Source organism: Crinia signifera, chromosome 3, assembly GCF_055691185.1.
Source record: "Crinia signifera chromosome 3, ASM5569118v1, whole genome shotgun sequence".
NCBI lineage: Eukaryota > Metazoa > Chordata > Amphibia > Anura > Myobatrachidae > Crinia > Crinia signifera.
The window spans coordinates 216,782,299-216,806,082 of NC_139219.1; the positions used below are offsets into that span (position 1 = coordinate 216,782,299).

Here is a 23,784-nt window from a genome sequence, read left to right on the forward strand (position 1 = left end):
TAAGTTGGTTAAATGTTGCTTCTTTTTAAATTGAGCTAAGGAATCTGATTATTCTATAGTAAACCAGCGATTAGGCTACATAATAATCTAGGAGTCTTTAAAAGTGTGTTGAATAATTGGAGAACAGTAGGTTAAACCAAGCATTAAGTTTGGGCTGTTTTTTTTTGTTCTTTTTACATTTTCTAGTTATGTACTGTATGTGGCCTTCTGTGCTATGATTTTGAGGATATATAATTTTATGTGTAATGACTGCAAAGACCTTTTAAATAGTCTCAAAATTAGTCTTTAGAAAAATGAAATACAAATCTGCTTATTTGGTCAGAATTAAAACCGAATGCCAAGGTGTTGGTCCTGAGTTCAAATGGTACATTTATTATTATTATTATTAGTAGTATTATTATTAGAGAACATGCATTTAGACAGGTGAACTCCTGTGTTTTTGCAATTTATAATACGGTGGTTTTCGAGGACAAGTCAATTGAGTCTATTAATTAATATTTCATTAAGTATTGTAGTGTGAAAGTTCTGGAAAGATTGCACAATAACACACTTATATCTCCATGATCCTACCCTAGTGTAGTATAACACGAATATCAAAGGATTGAAGAATGTGGGGTTTAAACCAAGGTGATAAATTGGTTTGGTTTTCCTTTTCTTTTTAATCCAGCCTCTCCTTTTCCAAGTGAGACGCTGGACTCTTGGTGGGGTGGGAGAGGGGTCATTACTAACGTAACCTATGTAGTGGAAGCAATGACAGAAGCTATTCTTTAGAATTTCCAGGGTGGCAGTTCTGCGGCCAGATTGAGCCAGGCAAGCTGGGCAGAAACCCGCGCAGTGCAAGATCCAAGGTAAGGTCATATTTATTCCACGGGAATGCTTACAACCACAAGAAGCTTATGCCTATGGTAACATTAATCTTGCAGAGATTTTCCCATTAACTCTTAACTGTGCTTTTATTATTTGCTTTCCATTCTACATTTTGTTTTTGTTCACCTGGCAAACAAAATGAGTTCTGAATGCTAAGCACTTCTATTAGCCCTTGTTGCATTGGTTAGGGGAATTGTTGCTTTGTCTCCAGTCAGCAGGTGCAGACCACTCTCGCAACCCCGGTGCAAGGCTCTGTAAAAGCAGGTCTTCGACATAATTTTGCTTTTTATTTTATGTGATTTTTTTGTTTTCGTTTTTTTATACGTAACCAGTATCTTATTAGTAGATTGATTCATCCGCCAATGCCTAAATACCATACAAGCAGACTCCCCAGTGTTGCCTTTCCAAACAAGCAACCATTTGTGCAAATTCTTCGCCTTTCCGAGTGCTGCCTTTCCGCTAAATAATCATGAGCTGAAAGTTATCCTAACATCGGTTGATTTAAGGACATGGACTCATCGGACTCCTCCTGTAATAACCGGAAAGGCAGGCTGGGCAATGCGTAACTTCAGGTTCCTCTTCCGTACCCACTGATGGCATATGCTCCCAATCTGTGCCAACTGCATGCCAACTGATTGCTTGGCTCACCTCTAGAGACTGATTTTCATGGACTGGAAGAGACTCAAAGATTGCAGCCAGCTGTTTATCATTCTAATCTTTTGTTGAATCTTCGTATACCATCTCAAATTTTTCTTTCTCCTCGGTGATGAATAAAAGATTGGAAGCAGTTCGTCCAAAAAAAAAGAAAAAAATTGCCATAAATAGGGGTTTCTGCTCTTCTTTTTTTATTTCTTTTTATGATTTCTTTTTTTTTAATTGTTTGGTAGATTGGTTGTTAGAAATACTTTTGCTATAAGATGTATTTTATCTGCTCACTGAGTTGTGTTCTTTCTTAACTGTATGTCAATGCGAATCTGTTACAGAAGTGCTTGTCCAGTTGTTTCTTTGTGGTGAAATGCACCCCACTCCCTTAATAAAATTTTATTTTTTTCATAAGTTCATAGTTTTTTATACCTAATAGTTATACATTCAACTGTTATGCTGTAGCTTTGAAATAGTGGAAATTAATGGATTTATTTAGAGGTAACGAAAATTACAGAAATAGGGAAGAGCATTTTGAAATCGCCGGCTGGAATATGAACCAGTGAGACCTTTGGTATATTGGAAGAAAATACAGGTTGCCTGGGTAAGCTTAAAGTGTCAGAGTACAAAATGAAATGTGTATTGTTTTTAACTTGGCTTTTTTTCTTTCTTTTCTTTTATTTGTTTTGTTTTCCTTTTCTTTAAATGTCTTTTTGTAATGTTTTCCATAGTAATAAGTTGCTGATATTTATTTTCAGGAATTTATTGCCAAAATGTCCTTCTCTTCCCCGTACAACTGTAGGTACAATTGTTACTTTTTATCCAATGCGCACGTTGAAAACCAATGTATTAAGTATATGCATTAAGATTTTACTTTTCATTTATTTTTAATGCCTTATTTATGTGTAAATCTAGTATATTTTTACATTTTTCCAATAACTGATCAAGCAAGTTTATGTTAAGTTGGAATACGGAGTCCTGTTATATGCATCTGTACCATACTTTTAATGAAGGCGTTTGTGTTTTTACTGTTAATGGTATTACTGCCTCTGCTTTTACTTGGAGCAGATCTTTTTTGCCTATTTGACAAAAAAACAAGTCAGAATGTTGCACACTTGACTCCAACAACTGTGCTTTCCCTTTGAGTTTTGGGCAAAAATCTGGCATGGTCTTCTAACTTAACATAGAGCTTGTCAAAGGTGTTCAGTGAAAATGGAAAGAATCCTCACGCCTCTTTTGCCTTTCTCCCTGTAGGCGTTTGTAGTGAAAAGCCTCTTAGAATATACTCAGCGGAGTGAAACCGACCTCGTCTACAGTTTACTTTTAGTATTTTGTCTACTGATGACTGAGATTGTGCGATCGTGGTCACTGGCATTCACGTGGGCTTTGAATTATCGGACTGGTTCACGGCTTCGAGGGGCAATACTGACCATGGCCTTTAAGAAAGTCCTTAAGCTGAAGAACATAAAGGAGAAATCCATGGGAGAGGTGAGTCGAGTACATTCTCATGCTCCATACACCTTTTTGGGAGCTGTTTTAGGACTATCACCAATTTTGTATAAACAAAGGTGTTGATAGTTTTCTTTTGTGCAAATATTTTAACTCTTTATTATACAGATTGAGTATCCCTTATCCAAAATGCTCTGGACCAGAAGTATTTTGGATAACTGATTAGTCCGTATTTCTAAATATTTTTGTATTTGATTGAGGTATTTTGAATTTATTTTTAAACCCATTAAACACATGAAATGCCTAAATATAGTTTATTTGTGCATGAAACAATGTTTCAAAACATGAAACAAAGTTTGTGTACTATCTCAGGCACTGTTTTAGAATGCTAAGCAATCATTTATGCTGCTTTCAGACCGCAAAACTGGCTTTGACCCTGTATTTGAAAACGTTTCCAAAAACGGGTCTGCCAGGTAAAACCCCTTCCACACCGCATCTCTTAAACGGTATATTACCGTTTTAAGTGCGGTTTTTTTGGCACTGGCAGACCCCCCCCCCCGCGGGTTAACCCACACAAACCCCTCCCCCCCCCTGCGGGTTAACACCCCCCCTAGGACTTACAACCCCCCCAATGTGTTTAAGAACACCCCCCCCCCGCATTGTGTTTAAGAAAACCCCCCCGTAAAACCGGTACCTCCTGAGTTTGCAGATGATCCTGGCAGCCGCAGTACTGTATGGATGGCTGGCTGCGCTTATAAAAAAAGAGGGACTTTCTGAAAATGGCTGCCCCATAGGAAAACCCATTTAAAAAAACTGGGCTACTAACAAGGTAACAAAACAAAAAAATTGGGTACTTGTTTCCTAGCACGGCCACAATCGCTTAACTTTAAGGCACACGATGCCCGCGATTTCCCTTGAAAAAACCACAACTGTGGTACATCGCGTCGGTCGTGTGCCTTAAGAAGGCACACGACGCGACCGGCGCGATGCCCATGATTTCCCCATAGGCTTCAATGTTAAAATATTTTAACATTGAAGCCTATGCGCGCCCGACGCGATGCCCCCGATTTCTCCATAGGCTTCAATGTTAAAATATTTAACATTAAAGCCTATGCGATGGACCCGATTTGTCCATAGGCTTCAATGTTAAACTATTTTAACATTGAATTTAACATAGGAAAAAATGGGAAAAGGCCCAATATGGGCCATTTCTCATTGGATATGGCCCGTCACGATTGACGCGAACCCGAAGCGTGGCGAGCCCGCTAGGGGCGGCGGTGCGCGTCCTCCGACCTTTTCATTCCCCTACTATCCACGTCGGCGTGGAGTTGAGAATAGATTAGTGTGGCGAGCGCACGCGGATACCTTCACAGGTATCCGCGTCCCCTCGCGGGCTTCACAGCTGTCCGCGGGGCTCGCTGCGCTAGCCGCGCTCGCCACGCTTCGGGCTCGGTGGCTCGCTGCGCTCGCCACACTAATCTATTCTCAACTCCACGCCGACGTGGATAGTAAGGGAATGAAAAGGTCGGAGGATGCGCACCACCGCCCCTCGCGGGCTCGCTGCGCTCGCCACGCTTCGGGTTCGCGTCAATCGTGGGGGTGGCGGCCACAATGGGGGGACATTATTTTTTACACACTTGACTGGGCCATACCCAATGAGAAATGGCCCATATTGGCCCTTTACCCATTTTTTAATATGTTAAATGGACTCCGTTTCAATGTTAAAATAATTTAACATTGAAGCCTATGGACACGATGGACCCGATTTCTCCATAGGCTTCAATGTTAAATTATTTTAACATTGAAGCCTATGGAGAAATAGGGTACATCGCGTCGGTCGCGTCGTGTGCGTTTTGGTATGCACCCGACGCGACCGACACGATTTTTTTCCGACACGACCACCACGATAGAAATCGCTGTGGTCGTGCTAGGAAACAAGTACCAAAAATTGATTTATAACCTGTATGGATAAGAAAAGTGACTTTCGGAAAATGGCTGCCCCCATACGAAAGACAGTTTTTTTTAAATGGGTTTTCCTATGGGGCAGCCATTTTCAGAAAATCCCTTTTTTTTTTTTTTCCACAAGCGCAGCCAGCCGTCCATACAGTACTGCGGCTGCCGGGATCATCTGCAAACTCAGGAGGTACCGGCTTCACGGGGGGGGGGTTTCTTAAACACAATGTGGGGCGGGGGTGGGTCGGGGATGTTAACCCGTGTGTGTGGGGGGGGGGGGGGGGGGGGGGGCGACGGCGGGCTCCAGTGCAATGAATATATAATGAGCTCATTAAATATTCACTGTGCTGAATTTAGGTCCCAGCTTATTGGCTGGGTCCTAAATACCGTTTCAGACCCGATTTTGATACCAAAATACCGGGTCTGAAAGGGGTAGGACCCTCGATTTTAACCGTTTTACAAAAACGGCTTTTGTAAAGCGGTTAAGTGGTCCTGCACCTTTCAGACCGCACAGATTACCATTTTAAAACAGTAAAAAATCGGCAAAATACCGTTTTTTAAGTGCGGTCTGAAAGGGGCATTACTTGCACAGATTTAATGCCAGTTAGATATCCTGTCCCCAGTAGTGCTTTTAACACAAACCCCCCCCCCCCCCAAAATTAATAAAAAAGGATGGTTTTCAGAATAATTTTGATAATCGATACTCAACCTGTGTTTGCTGTATAATTACATGTCCTAACAGGATACAGGTTATAATCAATTTTTTTGTTTTGTTACCTTGTTATATATGGCAGCCATACCATGACATTAGTAGCCCATTTATCATGTACAGAGACCATTACAATTTCCAGTCCCTCTTCCTATATATGGGATTTGGGGTTTTCGCTTTGAGGGTAGAGTTTTTTTTTTGTTTGTTTGTTTTTGTCAAGGTGAGCCTATACAATCTAGTATTGTAGCCACAACTCTGGCGATGGAAATGGGCACAAGGTTAAAAATGTTTCAGCTATTACGGGATACATAAGTTCTATTCTAGACAGGCTATGTTGATACTTGTACTCCTTTAGCAATACTTGCTTTATATAATTTACCAGAATTAAATAAATTCTGGGGGCACCTGCAGCCACAAAATTATTCGGTTACAAAATATAGTATGGATAGCTGGTTCTTGCATGTATGGTTAAAAAATTAATTAGGCACCTTAATCCAGTGCGGGATACATCTCTTTGCTATCAGCGGGAATAGAGAGGTGCAGGGGGGAAAGATGTGCAGGGTGTATGGAAATGTGCAAGGGTGACTGGAGTATGGAGAGGTGCTGGGGGGATGGGGTGACCGTCATCCCAAGCAGCAGTGAATAGACTGTGTGCACATGCACACAGCGTCTATTTAGAGAGGCTAGGGGCATGGTCAGCAGCTCTCAATGTGCTGGCCATGCCCTCATAGAGGAAAAAATTGTGGACGTGGCCTTGCAGGAGTACCACGATATTAGCTCATGCGCCCTAATTTCGGGCGCGTGCCTTAGCCGAGTATTGTACACATGTTTAGGTGTTATTTTTGCTGATCTGTATTATTCTGCTGTATGCTTGAACTACACTTTACTTGCTTGTTTAAGTCACTTGATCTATATATGTGACATTGTTTATTCTTGAATTAAATAAAAAACATCACAGAGGAGATATGGGAGCATAAATGGAGAATTGAGTTTGCTGGAGATGTGGGGTGCTGACCGAGCGCAGTTGTCTTTTTTTTTTTTTTTTTTTTTAAGTTGCCATCATTTACAAGGCATAACCATGAGTGTAATAGGGGTTGGATGAATTGTGGACTATGTAATAGGTAAACTTCATGGCGTGTGAATAAGTATCCTGCTATTTATTTCCAGCTTATAAATGTTTGCTCCAATGATGGACAGAGGATGTTTGAAGCTGCAGCTGTGGGCAGTCTACTGGCAGGAGGACCAATTGTTGCTATACTTGGAATGGTTTACAATGTCTATATTTTGGGTCCCACTGGTTTTCTTGGCTCTGCGGTATTTATCCTATTTTATCCAGCTATGGTAAGTTGTTTTGACATACGTATTTCTCATCTGGCCTATATATAATATAAATAAAAATGTTGTGTATGTAATGACTATATTACAAATGCATGTAAAAACATAAAAAAAATCTCTACTAATTTGTTGGTTATCTACAAATAAAATAGCCTTGTTCTTTTTCCAATTTAAAGGGGTAAAAAAAGCTAACTACTTGATAAATATGGACCAATTGGTTTCGGGTCACCCAACCTGGAACATTTGAATACCTTTAGTGTAGCAACTTCATTCTCATTAGTCTGTCACCAATATGTTGTATTAAATATATTTGTTTAAGGCTGTTTCTTGATATGTGGCTCGATTAATTAACATTTTTTTTTTCAGATGTTTGTGTCCAGACTCACAGCGTATTTCAGAAGGAAGTGTGTGTCTGTCACAGATGAACGTGTTCAAAAGATGAACGAAGTTCTAAATTACATCAAATTCATTAAGATGTATGCCTGGGTGAAAGCTTTTTCTCAAAGCGTGCAGAGTAAGTTGTGATTGTTTGGGGAATTTACAGCTGTGTGCTACGGGAACAGTCATTTTATCTTAACAAAATGACAATGTGTGTTTCTATTGGTTTACTGAAAGCTCAGACTGTTTGCTCTGATTTAAATATATTTGCAATATTCATATGATCAGGGCCGACGCTAGCCACTCAGCAGAGGATGCAATGCAGAGAGGGACCTGACAGGAGAGGCGTTTTCCCTCCTCTGCATTCCTGCTACTGTCCTCTGTGGCTGCCGCTGCACCTGTCACATTGTATGAAAGATAGTGGTGCTGGCAGCAAAGAGCTTCAACCGAGCTCCCAACCCCCTTTGACTGCACTGCAGCACGGCCTGAGAAGGGGGTGGGGCTACATGGGATGGAGGGGGCGGGGCTACACGGAGCAGGGCTGATGAAATGATGAGCTGCCAGACAAACTTTAAGGTAATTAAAGTGTGTGAGAGTGAGTAATACTGTTGGCAACTGGTGCTGGAGTTAAGCAGTGCTACTGCTTTCGGGAAATGGTGTGGACATTAAGTATTAACAACACTACTACTGTAGGCAACTGGAGTGGGCGTTATTTGTAAGAAGCGCTTATGTTGGCAACTGGTGTGGCCGTTAAATATGACCAGTTACTGTGGCCAACAGTGGGCATTATGTGTAAGCGATGCCAGATGCTGGGCTCAGACCTATACTGGATTACACAGAGAGCAGTACTGGGGGCATACTACAATGGCCAGTACTGTTTCATTGTGTAAGGGGAACTACTGTTGGCATTATGTATAATAGGCACTATGGGGGGCATTGTGTAAGGGGCACTACTGGTGACGTGTGACAAAGCAGGAGTACACATAACATAATATGTGTCATATGGATATTACAGTGTGCAGCATATTCTGCAAGGGGAATTACGGTGTGTGGCGCAATGGGCATTATGGTGTGCTGCATATTGTGTAAGTCGCATTACAATGTGTGGTATAATGTGTAATGGGCATTACTTCATGTGACAAGGGGCCAGATGCACTAAGCTTCAAAAGTTATAAAATGGAGAGTGATAAACAGCCAGCCAATCAGCTCCTGACATTTTTTCAAACACATTCAGTGACATGGCAGGCAGGAGCTGTTTGCCACCTGTTTATCACTCTCCATTTTATAATTTTTAAAGTTTAGTGCATCTGGCCCATTATGACATTACGGTGTTATGAGTACAGATATGTGGCCTGGCCCCTTCCCCCATGAAGCCATGCCCCCCACATTTTGTACGTGCGCCTTTGGCACGCACTCTCCCTGTTTTGACTGCAGTAGTGGATCAGTCACCTTTTCCCTTTCTGGCACATGGCACCATAATAGCTAGTTATGGTACTGGTGCTGTGTAATGTGAATAAGATTGTGCTACTGTCTGTGGTGTAATTTTAAAAAAGGAGTACAATTGTGTGGCCATGCCCTTTCCTGGTGATACCACATGTGGGTTTTTTGGGGCGTCCGCTGAACCTTTGTTTATTATGATAGGAAGCAATGTTAAAGTTTGTACGATGGCGCCTAACACCCCATCACCGGCCCTGCATATAATATTGAGCAGCAAGATTTGAAGGGTTCCCACTAGGGTTTCGGAGGATAGGATATAAGTACAAATATTAATGTTAACACCTTGTCGTTAAGTATTTCTGCTGCTGTAAAATTTATTTGGTACTTGTTTTCTAGCACGGCCACAAAGATCTTGATCGTGGGCATCGTGAGGAAAAATCGGGGGCATCGCGGCCATCGCATGCACTAAAAAATCGGGTGCGATGGTACCGACGCGATGCCCGCGATTTTCCCATAGGGAACAATGTTAAATACCTCAATTTACCCGCGATGCCCCCGATTTCCCATAGGAATCAATGTTAAATGGCTGAATTTACCCAAATCATCATAGGGAACAATGGGAAATGGGCCACAAAACCCAAAAAACACAGCTGAACACTGAAATGTCCCCCCAAAAGTAGTTGACGCCACCCCACGATCAACGCGAACCCGAAGCGTGGCGAGCGGCGGCGGTACCCGTCCTCCGACCTTTTCATACCCCCACTATCCACGTCGGCGTGGAGTTGAGAATAGAATAGTGTAGCGAGCGGACGCGGATACCTGTGAAGCCCGCGAAGGGACGCGTTTACCTGTGAAGGTATCTGCGGGGCTCGCTGCGCTCGCCACGCTTCGGGCTCTGTGGCTCGCTGCGCTCGCCACACTAATCTATTCTCAACTCCACGCCGACGTGGATAGTGGGGGTATGAAAAGGTCGGAGGACGCGTACCGCCGCCCCTCGCGGGCTCGCTGCACTCGCCACGCTTCGGGTTGGCGTTGATCGTGTGGTGGCGTCAACTACTTTTGGGGGGACATTTCACTGTTCAGGGGTGTTTTTTGGGTTTTCGGGCCCATTTACCATTGTTCCCTATGATGATTTGGGTAAATTGAGCTATTTAACATTGATTCCTATGGGATTTCGGGGGCATCGCGAGTAAATTGAGGCATTTAACATTGTTCCCTATGGGGAAATCAGGGGCATCACGTCTGGACCATTTAAGCCTTTTTTAGCCGCGACCGACGCGATATTGACTTTTTTCAATGGGAAAATCGGGGGCATCGCGTCTGTCGCGTCGTATACCACTAAAAATGACACACGATGCCCGCGATTGTGGCCGTGCTAGGAAACAAGTACCATTTATTTTATAATTTGTTTTATTTCAGAAATCCGAGAAAATGAGCGGAAGATACTTGAGAAAGCTGGTTATTTCCAGAGTATCACTGTAGGTGTGGCTCCCATTGTTGTGGTCATTGCCAGTGTGCTGACATTTTCTGTGCATATGATGCTTGGATATGACCTCACTGCTGCCCAGGTAACTTTAGATGCTTAGCAACACTGTTTTCACAGTTTTGCTCCTAATGCATATTATAATCTGTAAACAAAGTTTGTTTTGACTGCAAGCTGTGCTGGAAGTGACTCCTTTACAGAGTAAGGTCTAATTGATTCTTTCTTAATTTAGTTTTAAGGTTTCTGGCAACCAGGGTTCATTCTAGCATCCGCTATCTTTGAAAACCCATGCAGTTCCTCTTCCCTGCCTTGGGTGTCGCTGTCTGCTGTTTTGTTTCTAGCACAAGGTGGTCTGTATATCAGCACTGATATGCAAACCAGACCTGTGCTAGAAACACCACAGCAGTGAGTGACACCCCAGGCAGGGAACAGGAACTGCATGAGTTTTCAAATATAGCGGGTGCTAGAATGAACACTACAATAGTTATGGAGTATGGTTATGCTTATTTACTCTGAGCATTGTTCATAGGAAAGTATATGCTCACTTTGCAGCATACATCAAAACAGGGAAGACAAAATGTATTAAGGTATCTTCACATAAGATTCACATTCAAAGGAAGTGGGTGCTCACATGTATGCTTACACTTCTGCATAGGCACTGGAACTCCTATAAAGGCAGCGGTGTAGCTAGGTGCCATGGTGCCCAGAGCAAGGTCATATTTCGCGCCTCCCCCCCGGGTAATGAATTGGGGGCGTGGCTAACATGTGTTGTCATGTTACATTTGAAATATATGACACTGTGGCGGAATCTGCTGCGCTATATAAGACGCTGTAACGGAATCTGCTGCGCTATATAAGACACTGTAATGGAATCTGCTGCGCTATATAAGACACTGGGGCAGATGTATTAAGCCTTAATAAGAGATAAATCCAAGAGTGATAAGGAGAGATAAACGTCCAGCCAATCACCTGCCAACTGCCATGCTACAGGCTGTGTTTGAAAAAAGTCAGTAATGAGCTGATTGGCTGGACGTTTATCTCTCCTTATCACCCTTGCATTTATCTCTTGTTAAGGCTTAATACATCTGCCCCATTGTAACTAAATCTGCTGCTCTATATAAGACACTAACGGAATCTGCTGCGCTATATAAGACACTGTAACGGAATCTGCTGCACTATATAAGACGCTGTAACGGAATCTGCTGCACTATATAAGACGCTGTAACGGAATCTGCTGCACTATATAAGACGCTGTAACGGAATCTGCGGCGCTATATAAGACGCTGTAACGGAATCTGCTGCGCTATATAAGACGCTGTAACGGAATCTGCTGCTATATAAGACGCTGTAACGGAATCTGCTGCTATATAAGACGCTGTAACGGAATCTGCGGCACTATATAAGACGCTGTAACGGAATCTGCTGCGCTATATAAGACGCTGTAATGGAATCTGCTGCTATATAAGAGAGATTCACCCCCCCTTACAAATCCCCCAAACCCCATGATTATTCCCATAATTATTTATCTTTAGTAAAAAACTAAAATCCACCTTGAGAAGAGCAGGGTGGCAGCAGAAACCAGAGAGATCCCCCCCCCCCGGACCCCACCAAACCCCCAGACCCCATGATTATTCCCTTAATTCTTTATCTTTATTTTTTAAATCACGTGATGTGACCCCATCGTTTTCGTGGCGGCAGGCCGGGACCAGGTGAGCAGGGCAGACAGAGGCAGGCGCCGGGCAGGGCAGCCGCCAGTGCACGCTGCCCTGCTGCGTGTGTGAAATGAATTATTGCAGGTCAGCAGGAGTCGGACTCCAACTCATTTGCGGAGGGGGGGGGCGGCGCCCTGCGCCCAGGGCGTGTGCTCTGGTGGCTCCGCCCTCCCTACGCCTCTGTATAAAGGTATCTTTTTTTTTTTTTTATCCAAACATCGTGTCAGATTTTTCTACCAGTCACACATTAGACCATGGTAGATAAAAACCGTCTTTATTTCTCCGTAATAAAATATGTATAATCCAGATAAATAATAAAAGGACTTTCTGTGACTTTTTGTGATTTCAATTTGGGGTTCACGTCAAATTCCTAGACCTAGCCGTGGCAGCAAATATCATAAATGGAAATAAGGAAAACTAGTACTTTTTTATTACTTACCATTTTCACAATTTATTGGGACTGAGTTTTAGTGATATGCAAAATTATTTTTAAAATGCGATCTTTTTATATAAAATGTATGCCTTATTTGTGAACCATAACTACAGTATGCACTTTATATCCTGAAAAATGAAAGGAATTTAGCTAGATGATCAGTGCACAAGTATAAGAGTACCAGCTTATGCAATCAACTTGGAAGAGAGCTTTATAGGGTAGACTGTGCTGACGCTAGGCCAGCCCTCTGATGAGTCCCCGTAATGAAACATGTAGGGTTGTGGCCTAGCGTTGTTGGTGAACATCCAGATAGTGAGCAGAAGTCCGGTTACTGGGTCCATGTTGGTGTATCTAACTACCCATTTAATGCTGTTTGTACTCTGGTGAAGCCATACTGATCACCTCGGTACGTGATTTCAAGCCTGTTTTAGTATGGAGTGATGGTATAGTGATTACCAGACACATGAAAGTTATATTGTGATGAAGTCCTACTACTTTGTTACTTGATGTAAACTTACATTAGATTTGGATAAAAATGAGTCTGTTGTAAGGATACTTTAACTCGCACTTCAGTAAATCACAAAAGCAGCATTTAAGTTTGCAATGTTTCGGGCTTTAATTGCCCGTCAGAAGGTTGTGGAAAAAATAAATATTCATACATGACACTATAGCCAATCTGATGTGCACAAGGCAGAGTGCATTAGTGAGGAGACCACTTTTTAAATTTCTTAATGCCTTTTATTGATGCATATCTAAACACAGCATAGTGAATAAAAAAGCATGGCACTTTTCAATGTTAGAGGTGCCGCATAACTACGAGACCTTTACATTTAAAGGTGTGGTGTGCTGGTCACCTCACTAATTTGCTCTGCCTTGCAGCGGTGTAGCTAGGTGCCATGGTGCCCGGAGCAAGGGCATATTTCGCGCCCTCCCCCCCCCCCCCAACCGGTAATTAATTGGGGGCGTGGCTAATATATATATATATATAATAATATATATATATATATATATATATAGCGTGGGGGGGCGGACCGGCACTCAATCCCAGACGGTTGTTTCTGCTCCGGTGCCTTCCAATATAGAGTGGATAACTTGAAGAACACAGCGGCGGCACTCGGAGACTTGTAAATAAACAGCTTTATAAAATCATCAAACAGGTGCAAACAAAGACCGACGTTTCGGGGGGAAGCCCCGTTTTCAAGGTCACTCCTGCACCTTGAAAACGGGGCTTCCCCCCGAAACGTCGGTCTTTGTTTGTACCTGTTTGATGATTTTATAAAGCTGTTTATTTACAAGTCTCCAAGTGCCGCCGCTGTGTTCTTCAAGTTATATATATATATATATATATATATATATATATATATATATATATATATATATATATATATATATATATATATATATATATATATATATATATATATATATATATATATATACACACACACACAGTTTCTTTTATCATGGTCTACTATTGTAAAGCGCAACGGAATCTGCTGCGCTATATAAGACGCTGTAACGGAATCTGCTGCACTATATAAGACGCTGTAACGGAATCTGCTGCGCTATATAAGACGCTGTAACGGAATCTGCTGCGCTATATAAGACGCTGTAACGGAATCTGCTGCGCTATATAAGACGCTGTAACGGAATCTGCTGCGCTATATAAGACGCTGTAACGGAATCTGCTGCGCTATATAAGACGCTGTAACGGAATCTGCTGCGCTATATAAGACGCTGTAACGGAATCTGCTGCGCTATATAAGACGCTGTAACGGAATCTGCTGCACTATATAAGACGCTGTAACGGAATCTGCTGTGCTATAAGATGCTGTAAATAAATAAAGATATATACAGCACATCAGGGAGGCAGCAGAAGCCAGAGAGATTCACTCACTCTCTCTCCCTCCCTCCCCCCCCCAAATCACAAGTTTATTAATATGTTTATTAACATCATTATTAAGCTGTAAAATAAAAATCCACCTTGAATAAAGCGATAATAGCAGGAACAGGGCGGCACGGGCGGTAGCAGAAACCCTTCTCCTCCTCCAGGCTACAGCTTAGCAGAGCGAGGCAGGTGACTCTGGGAGGAGTCTGGAGTGCTGCTGCTGCGCTGCGCTGCCAGGAAGACAGACCGAGCAGCAGCAACAATTTAGAGAGGAAGACTCGAGGAGTGAGTGAGTGAGTCAGCCGCCCGGCCTCCGTCCATGACGCTTGGCGGCAGGGACCGGGGGAGCTGAGGAGGGCAGGCGCCGGGCAGGGCAGCTGCCGGCGCACGCTGCCTGCCGTGTTAGTTTTACTAGTGTGTGACTGTCACTGAGTCTGTGTCACAGACTCTGTTATGTTAACTTTATGCAGGGATTATTTGCGGAGGGGGGGCGGGCCGTTGGCGCCATTCCACCAATCGGCGCCTGGAGCGTGCGCTCCGGTGGCTCCGCCCTCCCTACGCCTCTGCTGCCTTGTGCAGATCAGACTGGCTATAGTCCCGTAGAGTTGCAAGAAAAGTATGTGAGCCGTTTGGAATTACCTGGATTTCTGCATAAATTGGTCATAAAATGTCTTCTGATCTTCATCTAAGTCACAATCGACAAACACAGTCTACCACACAAACAATTCTATGTTATCATGTTTTTATTGAACATCTTATTGTAATCATCTTTATGACCAATTTATGCAGAAATCCAGGTAAGTCCAAAGGGTTCACATACTTTTTCTTGCAACTGTAGATATATCTATAGCTTTATATCATTTCATTTTGACTAGACTACAATTGTGCACCTCAGTTTAATAGATGATAAATCTGTAGTTGTCCTGCAAGTTAATGTATCCTATATTAAGCATACCCATATAGATTGTGGACATTGTTTTATTTTAGTATTATTCCTTGCAAAGTAGTGACCATCATTTATAGTGCTGGGTTTAGCAGATATACAATCCATACTGGAATTTGGTAAGGAAATAAAAAAAAATCTGTAACATTCATATAGCGAACACTGTTAAAATATCTGTACAATATTGCTAGCCCCATACTCCTTTAGAACAACTGGGTTGTTTGCAACAAATACCGCATAATTGAACCATAAAAAATAAAATATGTATATTTATTTATTAAAAAATATGCTTTACAAATACCCTTTTAGTGCTTCTATTTGTACAGCTTGTCTGTTTTTGCTACTTTCCTTCAAATTTATTTTAGTGAGATCACTTCTCGTTAATTATGTACCTATTTTATTATTATTTATTAACAGTTTCTTATATAGCGCACACATATTACGCAGCGCTTTACAGAGAATATTAGAACATTCACATCAGTCCCTGCCCCAGTGGAGCTTACAATCTATATTCCCTACCACATGTACACGCACACACAGACATTCTAGGGTTAATTTTGTTGGGAGCCAATTAGCCTACCAGTATTTTTTCGGATTGTGGGAGGAAACCGGAGTACCCGGAGGAAACCTACGCAAGCACAGGGAGAATATACAAACTCCGCACAGTTAGAGTCATGGTGGGAATTGAACCCATGACCTCAGTGCTGTGAGGCAGTAATGCTAACCATTACACCATCCGTACTGCCCCAATAATATATACTACCTATAATATTATCCCTTCTTACACCTGGGAACCTATAGTTAATTTCTAAAGATTTGCTTATGTTGAACTTACCTACCTAATTCATGTCCTAATTTGCATCAAATTTGTTTGTTTTTAGGCTTTCACTGTTGTCACTGTGTTTAATTCCATGACCTTTGCGCTAAAGGTGACGCCCTTCTCCGTGAAGTCTCTTTCCGAGGCTTCCGTCTCCATGGAACGGTTTAAGGTAAGCTATGCTCCATGTGTTAGGTGGTCTGTCTGCTTGCATGACCTGTCATTTTTCAAGAAAGCATTTATACATGGGGGATATATATCATATGCATATATGCATGGCTTCCACCATTACCAGTCACTTTAGTCCATGCAATGAAGTATAATATGTTTTCTTTAATGATTTGATTTTAAAATTGCACATTTTCTGGCTGCAGAAAATCCTTGAGACATCTACCTCCCAAATAATGCACTTGGGATTAAGTAACCTACCTGCAGATGTCTTCTTTTTAAATTCATTTTGTTTGTACTTAACCAGTCTTTAGGTGTATGTACCTAGCGTTATGTCATGCCAGTTAAAGTAACATTGGAGCAGGCAGAGGGACCTATGGGATGCTGTGAAGGTAATGTAGGCCCACTAGAGCATACAAGCTCTAGAGGAGAATATGTAAAGAATACTAACAAAGTGATATTTATTTCAGCTCTAGCAAATCAAGCCAGATTGGTCTCTACTGGTCAAATCTCCCATGTCTGCAAGGGTCATGTATCCTAGGTTTAGCTGCACAGGGTACATCTAATGAAAGGGGGAGCCTAGCTGAGCTCCCTCATCGGTTCTGTTGCTCATGTTAACTTGAATCGGTGAGATTACATGATGGCAGTCGTACGTTTATATAGGTGATATTAGCAGGGAGAAATGTTTAGTGGCATGTTTAGAACTGTACTGCTATTTAGAAGATGATTTAATGTGTACTAGGCTTATGTTCTATGTATGTGCGCCAAGCAGCATTCCTAACTAAAAGGTCATCAAGTGTCCTGTTATTAACGTTACCTGCCAAGGTCCAGGCTGACTGGTGCCATCTTATCACAATGTTTTAGTCTTTTAATCTGGAATGGTGAAGGGAGGGGTTGTATGTCATGTACAAATGCTCCCAGCCCTTTGCATAACTGAGTTTAGTTGATTCTAATGAGCTACCTTTTGCTTCGCAGCAGCTTCCTTCCACTGTATAGCCTGATGTTTTTGCTTCCTGCGTGACCTAGACCTGACCTGCTGTCTCATCTTTGCACCTCTCTCACAACCTCCTATCAGAGTTTATTTCTTATGGAAGAGGTTCACATGATAAAGAAAAGGCCATCCTGTCCAAACCTCACCATACAGCTGAAAAATGCCACTTTGGCATGGGACTCTTCCCATGCCAGCACACAGTGTTCACCGAAAGCTACCCCCAAGTTGAAAAAAGAAAAGGGGGTTAAATGCAAGAAAGAGAAGGCGAACTTGCAGAAAGAAGGGCCACAAGCAGTTTTGGCAGAACAGAAAGGGCATCTACTGGTGGACAGTGATGAACAAGCCAGCCCTGATGAAGAGAACAAAGATATCCAGCTTTCAAACTTAAGGTTACAGAGGACCTTATACAACATTGATTTGGAGATAGAGAAGGTTTGTGAATTACTGCATGTTGTTAGTAACTATTCTGGACTGTGAGAAGCAAGGACTCATTTTCAGATATGTTACGTTCTGATATATTGCCTAGTGCACTGTAAAAGAGTACAAATAAGCATTTTCCCAGATGCTTTGTCTCATGTCATGAAACTGCATATTACACTACATGTGCTATGTGCTGATCATTAGACTGTCTTAAAATCATTCTATTCTTTAATACAATTAATCAGTTGCTGCCTTTGTATGTTATGGCAGGGAGACCACTCTCGGAAGCAAAGCATAATGTGTGAATATGGGAAACTGAGTCCCTGCATTTGCGTGCACTGTTTTTGTGATGTGTACTGATCAGTCAAAAGCTGACTAGGCACAATGGGGCAGTTGTATTAATCTGCCCTTAAGGTTTTTAATATAACAGATCCCGCTTCTCCTGCATAAGGTGGAGCAGCGAGCACCCGTATCGGCCAAATTTATTATTTCCCCCCCCCCCGCCGATAAGGAGAGCCTTTATGTCCAGCGCTTATGGCTCTCCTTATCGGCGTCCCTGCACATGCGTGAACTCCAGACGGCTGTAATGCGCATGCGCAAGATCTCGTGCGTACGCCGGAGCCAGCATCAGGGCTAGTGTTGACCCTGCAGTGGGGATAGGACAACGCTAGAACTGAGCTGGTGTTGCGGCCAGGGCGATTTAATGCATGTGAGAGGCCCCGGCCACTAAGGGGGGGATTACATGGGGACAGTGTCCCTAGTGCACGTTAGGTACGCTAGTAATACATCAGGAATAACGTTATCTCCCCCCCCCCCCCCCCCCAGTTAACCTAACCAGCGTTAAGTGCAGAAATGCACTTAACGCTGGCTAATACATCTGCCCTTATGTAATATACTTGTTCTCTTAATTATACTATGATTATTGTTTTCTCCTTGGAGCCTTTTTCGTTGTTTTTGCTTCTCTAGTGCTTCCACTTGTCTGTTTTAGCCACAGTGAATAAGTTCAACTTAGGATTTCCATATTTTTACAGAAGTGCACCAGTTATGGATGTAAATTGTTAGTGTTTAGTTGCACCACTTCATTTTTTTTATTTTTATATATGTTTTGTTTCTAGGGGAAACTAATTGGAATATGTGGAAGCGTGGGCAGTGGAAAAACATCTTTGGTTTCAGCTATACTGGGTCAGGTAATTGCATCAAGGTTATACTTTGTTTCTTTCAATATTCACTACATTTATTGCTAGAATTGGATTTGTTAACCTGTTCCTAGTAAAATGGCTATGTGTGCACAGATATGGTTTATTTATTTTTGCACTTTTTTTCCCATATGCAACCTTTTAAAAAAAAAAAAAATTTCGTAGACATTTGTTGATTCTTGCCTTTTTATTTGCAGATGACTCTTCTTGATGGCAGTGTTTCTGTCAATGGTTCATTTGCCTATGTTGCTCAGCAAGCATGGATATTGAATTCAACCCTAAGGGATAACATCTTGTTTGGGATGGATTATGATGAAGAGCGGTAAAGTATTTATTTATTTATTTTAATAAAGCAAACAAATGTCACAGTAATGTAAAATTTTAAGTCCCTAATGCATAGTTTAAAAAAATAACACTCAAAGCATTTCGGTTTTGGACTTGTTGTCGTTTGAACTCTGCAAATACAGACCATGTACAATTAATATTTGTAATTTTGTCTGTTAAATTCAGTCCTTTTCAATAGCTTTCTGAACTATACACTTATTCTGCACTGGATAGTTATTTGTAGTGCTTCCATGTATATTTGTGGCATGTTCTTGATCTGTTTTTCTTGTTCTAGGTACAACAATGTTTTAAGTGTTTGTTGTCTGAGGCCTGATTTAGCCATTCTGCCCAACAGTGACTTAACGGAGGTAAGCTAACAACCTACTTTATGTCAGAACATGTTATTTGTGCAAAACTGTTAATTTTGCTTTGCATGTTGTGTTTTGGAGTAGATTTCTTCAAAATATTTTAGAAGCATCATATACATATAATATATATATACTTTTTTTTTTTTTCTGTAGATAGGTGAGCGTGGAGCAAATTTGAGTGGTGGTCAGAGACAAAGAATCAGCCTGGCGAGGGCTCTGTACAGCGACCACAGCATTTACATACTGGATGATCCTCTCAGTGCCTTAGATGCCCATGTTGGCAACCACATCTTCAACAGTGCCATAAAAAAGCACCTGAAGTCTAAAACAATTGTGTTTATCACTCATCAGCTTCAGGTAATAGGCAGAGCCACGGGAGTTGCTAGGAATGGTGCCAGGGTGACATAGCCTGGACAAATAATAAATTTCACACGCCCTCTGTCATTCTGTGCCCTCTCTAACGCTTTCTACCTCCAGTATCTTGTGGACTGTGATGACGTGATTTTCATGAAAGAAGGTTGCATCACAGAAAGAGGAACGCACGAAGAACTCATGAAACTTAATGGAGAATATGCTACCATTTTTAACAACTTTCAGCTGGGAGACGCACCTCATATTGAGGTAAAATGAGATTTACCTTGTTCTTTGTATTAGTAGTCTTTCCATTGTTCAACAAATGTAATATTGGGTTAGCACACAGCTATTTTTCTTTTACAGTACAATTTTCTGTATATAGAGCAGCAGCTCATTTCTTCTACAGCCCTGCATATAAAATATATAAAATACTATTTATAGATGGATGCGCAGTCATTTACATTGAAAGGTTTAAGATCTACCAACATTTCTCAAAATTGTAGTAAATAATTTATTGCTTATTCTTTTAAATGTGCACCAAAGAACCTATTAGCCTATTTATCAGTAATGCCTCAATAATGTGTATAACCTCTCATTTTTAATTGTGGATTTTTATGGCTACACTAGCTGAGGTTCTAGGCGTTGCACGGGTTTGGTTGTGCAATTAGCATTACTAGAACTTGAGCCCTTTTTTTTGTTTTAAGTTTAACCTCTCGCCATGCCCATGGTGGGACCTGTCTGTGGTGGGCTCCTGGATCTGAGCACATGTTGCTTCCCTGACCTACTTAGTGTAATGGGCGGAACCTATTTCTTGGGCCCCCAGCAGGGTTGGGTTTGAGGGTCTAAGTGGCCATGAACCTTATCTGAACCCGATCAATGGCCTCTATCCCCTCTGTGATGCAAAATTGCCATATCTTGCTTTCCTGACCCACTTTGTGTATTGTCCGGACTACTTTTGAGAACCCACACAGGGTTTCTAGGGGAGTTTTACCCCCACAGTATTATTTTCCAGGTTGTGAGTCATATGTGTACGAAGATTAATGTAAATTGCTCCAGGCATTCCAGTGTTATGCTGTAACATCTACATATTTCAGTAGATGAAATTCTATTCAAATGGACCTCTGCAGAGGTCCATATTAATCACAAGAAACTAATAAATGGAAATAAGCTAGCATTTTACATCTAGTTATTTCCAAAAAATAGTCTCAGCATTGTATATACATCCATCCATCCATACAATGTAGGGTGACATGAAGATGTTGAGTGGCCACTAAACAGTCCAGGTTTTAGTGATATCCATGCTTGAGCACAAATGACTTAATCAGTGCCTCAGTTATTTTGGTTATTAATGAATCTTGAGTATTGATCTGCCCGATCCGCTAAATAGCGTAGCAGTTCAATATATATCCTGAGTTGTGTCAGTAGTTTGAAGTAGTTATCCCTCAATGGGTGCTCTTGCAATTAAGTTATGCTCAATATGAAATAAGAAATACTGCCTGCTTTGCAAAATAACCCTTCCCAATTTAAATAATGCAGGTTTCCAAAATGGCTAAGTAGGGCTATAGAGCAGTTGTTATAGGCCTTTCAGAGAACACATTTCCTGGTCATCAAATAGCTTCCAGAACAGGAAAATGTGTCAAATATCTCCCATACCTTTTAAATTGCCTCTGAAATCCTGTCTGACAGAGCTGAGATGGTGGAGATCTTTACTTGAGGCATACACACTATGCGATAAATGGCAGCTAACGATATTGTTAGCGATTTCCCTTGAACTCTCCCTGGAGCTAATGAATGATATAGTGCAAACACACTGAGCAATTTCTAAAGATAAAGTGTTTGCTTTTGTCACTGAGCATCTTGTTTTATGAAAAATATATCTTTCATACACCCTGAACAATATGCACCTAGTCCTAAAAGACATGGGCAAAATTAGACTGCATGTACAGATAATGGAGTTTGCATCGTTGTCTTTATTGTTCATACCCAATGAACAGTATGCACAATAACAGTAACTATATCATCATTGTGCATATTGTCTGCCTTTATCACATAGTGTGTATGCAGATTTACTGAGAAAAAGCTATGAATGAGCACATGTCCAGTATTGTGAAACCTATTCCAACCTATTTTATGACTAAACAATGAATTCATCAAACACAGTAGGAGGCATAATGACAACAATCGGTCTAAATACAAATCATAATCTTGAATTATGCAATCATATCTGGTAAGTGAATTGTGTCCTGATTCCCGGAGGGTTCAGACTGTGTCGAAGAAGGAAAAATGAAATTCATAAAACATGAATACCCACTTTCATGCACAAGCCCACAAGAAGAAATGCATTTCATTTTGGGTACACATAGATTGATGTACATTCCACCTTAGCCACGGAAGACTAGTCTTATGTTGAGAGGAAGAAATTCAATCTCCAGACTCCTTACTGTGTGATTGGGCCACTTGTGCATACTAGGGGAAGCAACAGCATTTGCTGAACTCCTCCAGTTCATAAGACCCACCTGAAATAGTAGAGTAATTACAGACTTTTCTCCGGTGCGCCTGTCCTTGGAGCTGAAAGGGTAAGTGGTTCACCTAAAGGAAGAAGAAAAATTATTACATAAAATCTTCCACATCTGTAGAGTTATAATAGTATTTATGTTGAGTACTTATCGCTGAGAGTTTTACAAAAATGCAAAGTAGTGGAAAAAATGGCAATAGCAGCAAACCCTGAAATCTGCAACCGCTGATTTGAATACGGAGTAATAATCAGCCTTAACTTGACTCTTAAATGACTTTATAACAATATTGCTCAGCAGTAATCCAGGACTAAAGGATTGATGCTTCCTGCAGCGCTGGTGCACACGTCATGCTACAAGTCGGCATAACTTGTTGCTAGTAAAATCTGTGACCATACTTAAGCTGCCCATACACTAGGACACGATACAATATCGCACTTCGATTTCCCTTGAAGCTCTTTGTGCAATATATTGCATCTGAAGTGCTTTTTACCCCATTCGATGTGCATACAATCATGCGATAAATCGCATGCCCTTGTGACCTGAAATCGGGCAATGCAATGAGGGCAGGGCATATATCTGGGGCTATATAACACAGATCGCACTTCGCACTTGTGTTAAATATAATGTGCTAAAAACCCACCTTCAATCGAACATTAGATTCGTTAAATATTATGTGCGATACATGTCTATCGACGCGACATTCGACCTGCGGGCCTGCGCATTGAGTTGAGGGACCCATTCGACGTCCATGCAATCCTTCGATTTATCACACAGATGCGGGCAAAATCGAAGGATTGTACAATATCGCCCTAGTGTATGGGCAGCATTACTTTAGTAAAGTGTACAATGCGTACACAATGAAATTGTATTTTAATAAATAGCTGCCCTTAATAAAAAATGCTTGCAATAATAAAAGTATCCATTGTGGCTGTAGTGTCATGTTTTGTTATGGGATTGTTTGACAAAACACGTTACCATTTGCTGCTACTTATCGTTCTGTTTTTTATTTTATTTATTCTTTTAAAGGTGAGTTTAAAAAAGAATGTGAGTAGTTCGCTGAAGAAACCATTAGACAAATCCATCAAGGCAGGGTCTGTAAAGAAAGAGAAGGTCACGAAAAAAGATGAAGGTAAATTGTCTTTCTGTCCAATCTTTACACATTTTAGTGTACTACTGAAACTACTTTTTCTTTTTTTTTAATAAATAAAAATTGAATAGGTCTTTGATTCATCTTTAAATAATTCACAGAAACGGAATCTGTAATCTGTAATTAAGGCAGAAAGACAAACCTTAAATGTTAAACCTGGTGTTTAAAAATAGTTTCCTCCTGCATTCGATCCACAGGTGCTCCGGAATTCATGAACTGTTGGTAGTTCTTAAAGACCAGTCTGGCCACCCCTG

General features: G+C 41.4%; 1 protein-coding gene across 2 annotated transcripts in view; it reads left to right on the forward strand.

The window, feature by feature from the left end:
• ABCC5 (ATP binding cassette subfamily C member 5) overlaps nt 1-23,784 on the forward strand; it is a 74,740-nt gene that overhangs the window by 19,564 nt on the left and 31,392 nt on the right. Inside the window, exons 6-17 of one of the 2 annotated variants that reach the window (XM_083177432.1) lie at nt 2,764-2,997; nt 6,788-6,961; nt 7,322-7,469; nt 10,190-10,338; nt 16,111-16,218; nt 17,290-17,637; nt 18,741-18,812; nt 19,019-19,143; nt 19,441-19,513; nt 19,667-19,870; nt 19,991-20,134; nt 23,410-23,512. In XM_083177432.1, coding sequence (XP_083033558.1) covers nt 2,764-2,997; nt 6,788-6,961; nt 7,322-7,469; nt 10,190-10,338; nt 16,111-16,218; nt 17,290-17,637; nt 18,741-18,812; nt 19,019-19,143; nt 19,441-19,513; nt 19,667-19,870; nt 19,991-20,134; nt 23,410-23,512 — 1,882 coding nt within the window. Of the gene's footprint in view, nt 1-2,763; nt 2,998-6,787; nt 6,962-7,321; nt 7,470-10,189; nt 10,339-16,110; nt 16,219-17,189; nt 17,638-18,740; nt 18,813-19,018; nt 19,144-19,440; nt 19,514-19,666; nt 19,871-19,990; nt 20,135-23,409; nt 23,513-23,784 lie in introns of those variants that run through there. The other variant, XM_083177433.1, reaches the window with a different exon arrangement.